The 2,916-nt window shown below is 37.9% G+C and overlaps 1 protein-coding gene across 1 annotated transcript in view; it reads left to right on the top strand.

The window, feature by feature from the left end:
- Positions 1–2,916, top strand: part of DNAH5 (dynein axonemal heavy chain 5) — a 215,721-nt gene that overhangs the window by 84,637 nt on the left and 128,168 nt on the right. Inside the window, exon 41 of the mRNA XM_026659120.1 lies at positions 1,286–1,527. Coding sequence (XP_026514905.1) covers positions 1,286–1,527 — 242 coding nt within the window. The remainder of the gene's footprint in view (positions 1–1,285; positions 1,528–2,916) is intronic.

Raw genomic sequence — 2,916 nt, 5'->3', positions numbered from 1 at the left:
CCATGAAAGCTTATGCTCCAATACGTCTGTTAGTCTATAAGGTGCCACAGGACTCTTTGTTGCTTTACTCAGAATGTGTCATCTTCAGATTGCAAAATGGCAAATTCTATTCCACTAATTTTCCCAATCCTTTTTTTGAAGGATTGGTCATAGGATTAAAGAGGAGGTATCTTTTTGTGTAAGTTTACACCTGCTGCTGGACGTTAAGGGAATGGCTTTGAAAAACTTATAGGGAAGAACCCACTCTGCTCCTTTCTGTGTTTGTGTACCCATGTTAACAGGCACTTGGGATTTCAGTGTGTAAAGGAAACAAAGGAAAAAACTTTCCTTGTCACACCATCCATTTTTAGGCCGAAACATTCATTTATTTCAAAGGAGACTTGTATTTAGCCCCGTATTATGTATAAACTTGTTGTATATTACTTTACTTGACTACTCAATGTTCTAGCTCAAAAACTGGGTCACTGGTGACTACAGTCAGGTAGTATTTGGCTATTGCGTAGTCCTTTCTCTATTGATAAAAATTGTAAGTAGTGATCAGACATTATTTAAGATAAATTACTGTAGTTGAAATTTGGTAATATTGTCTATAGATTAACTGGCCTAAAAAGACTTCACAATATTGAAAATGGCTCCTATCTAAGACTGATTATTGTGCTTCTGCAGGACAAAAACCAGTTGAAATAAAGACCGATCCAACTCCCAATAAAGTAGATGGAAAAATGGCCATAAACTCCAATGGGAGCTGGATCAGAATGGTAAAAGTTAGTGTAAAACTACATGAAATTGTGCCTAACGATTTTCTGACAACTTGTATTAACTATATTTCCTACTTAGTTTAGGAATTCTCGTTTGAGCTTTATCAAAACCTTTGGAACCAGAAGATTTGTAGGGGTTTTTTTTTTTTAAAGTACAGAATTTCTACCTTGAGTTTTGATGATTTAATTAAATGGGAGTTTATATGAAGAGCTAAAATTCTTAAGATGGGAGATAGTAAAAATCCATGAAGCTGTTGACCAGAATGTTACAAGCATTACCAGGTGTTGGGCAGATATTGCTACCTTTATGTGTTGTGGGACAGATAAGTATTTGGATATGGACAACAACAGATCAAATGCTTTATTTCAAACTGGTAGAAACAAACTGAATTGATACAGTTTCTTTTGTATTTCTTGTTGTTACAACCATTAGATTTAGTGTGCAATATTCTGTATAATAAAGTGTAATTAGATAATGCTTGTGAGACCATATGATTTGCTTCATAGACATGTTCTTTGGATTGCAGGTGAGCACATCTGGATAGTTCTTGATGGTCCTGTTGATGCTATTTGGATTGAGAACCTGAACTCTGTACTGGATGATAATAGAACCCTAACACTAGCTAATGGAGACCGTATTCCGATGGCACCAAACTGTAAAATAGTGTTTGAGCCTCATAATATTGACAATGCTTCCCCTGCTACTGTATCAAGGAATGGCATGGTTTTCATGAGTTCATCAGTTCTCAACTGGAGCCCTGTTCTTGAGGTATGGTCCACAATAATTAGATGATTCAATATATTGATAGAAGTTTATCAGTTAGGTATATTTAATGAGTGTTGAATACCAATGATTTTCAAGTAGCTCATTGTGCTTAGGTTATAACTTGGGGATACTCATTTTATCCAGTATATTTATTCAGTTGAAACACTATGTAAATGCATTAATTGTAGTCTGTCTTAGACATACTGCCAGATGATCATTTAACATAACTATGCCCCAGGTGGTGGTACTGAATAGTGGTGGTAAAGATTTAAGTCTTTAGAAGCTTGGGTGGTCTATTACACTTTCCACTTTTTCATTCTGGAATTTCAGTCTGTGTTTAAGAATATGGAACCTAAAGCCAAATTCCTAAAGCTGTATTTAGGCTCTTAAACAAAGGGCCTGATTTTCAAAAATACCAAGCACCCAATAGCTCCTAGTGCAGTGAATCTACTTCAGATAAGGTAAGGGTTGGGGAAAGGGCATCATGGATATACTCTGTGGTGCCATGTTCCTCGATGTTTTCCTGTTCCCTCTTCAACCTCAAGACAAGTATTGCATCAGCCCACCTAAAGGACCTTTCCCCCTTCCTAGAACTAAGGGTAATGGAACCAGTACATTGGGCTCTAACATTTCCTCTGATTTATCCACAGAATCTTTAGTACCAGTATTAGCTAATTGACAAAACAGGTATTTTTTGTCGTAGGTGTTCCTGAAGGTTTTGATATTGACCATAATTACATTGAAGACCAGGAACTTATTTGTATTTAGTCTTCAATGGTTTACTTAAAGCCTTACGTGCAGGAAAAGGTTCACAGCACCCTCTTAATGCTTCCGACACACAGTTTGGAAATAAGGTTGAAGAGCTCGTTGATTCCCTTTGGAGGTTTGTCAACTCAAATCAAAAGAGGGAGAGTCAATCTTCCCAACAGGGAAAACTTGACAAGATCCAAACTCTGATTTGTATGGTGTCACAGAACTGTTAGCCATTCAGTTAAATAGCAATTCCTGGATTTGTGAGTCTCCATGTGGAGAGTTAACTCATTGGGCAAGATTGCACAGGAGAGCTTCAGGGGTTATTTTTAACATGCTGGAATCGTTCCCAACAAGAAATGTGGAGGGAAGTGCAGATAACAGTGATCATTTCATTGTCCTGATGGAAGCAAGAAGTCCGTGTGATTTCTGGATCCTCCTTTCACAGTCTGGACCTCAAACTCCTGACCATGGATGATGGCCTCTTAGGGAAGGTGAGGTCAGAGGGCTCAGAGCATTAATTTATTACATATAAGGACAGTCCAGCCAGGCCTTCTGGACTGAGGATCACCTAATGAAGTAGCATATCCTGATCCAGTCCAACAGTGATATATGTAAACTGGCAAAGTGGCACTGACAGCA

This window comes from Terrapene carolina, unplaced genomic scaffold, assembly GCF_002925995.2.
Source record: "Terrapene carolina triunguis isolate 2854851 unplaced genomic scaffold, T_m_triunguis-2.0 Scaffold580, whole genome shotgun sequence".
NCBI lineage: Eukaryota > Metazoa > Chordata > Testudines > Emydidae > Terrapene > Terrapene triunguis.
This window is presented reverse-complemented; position numbering and strand designations above follow the sequence as displayed.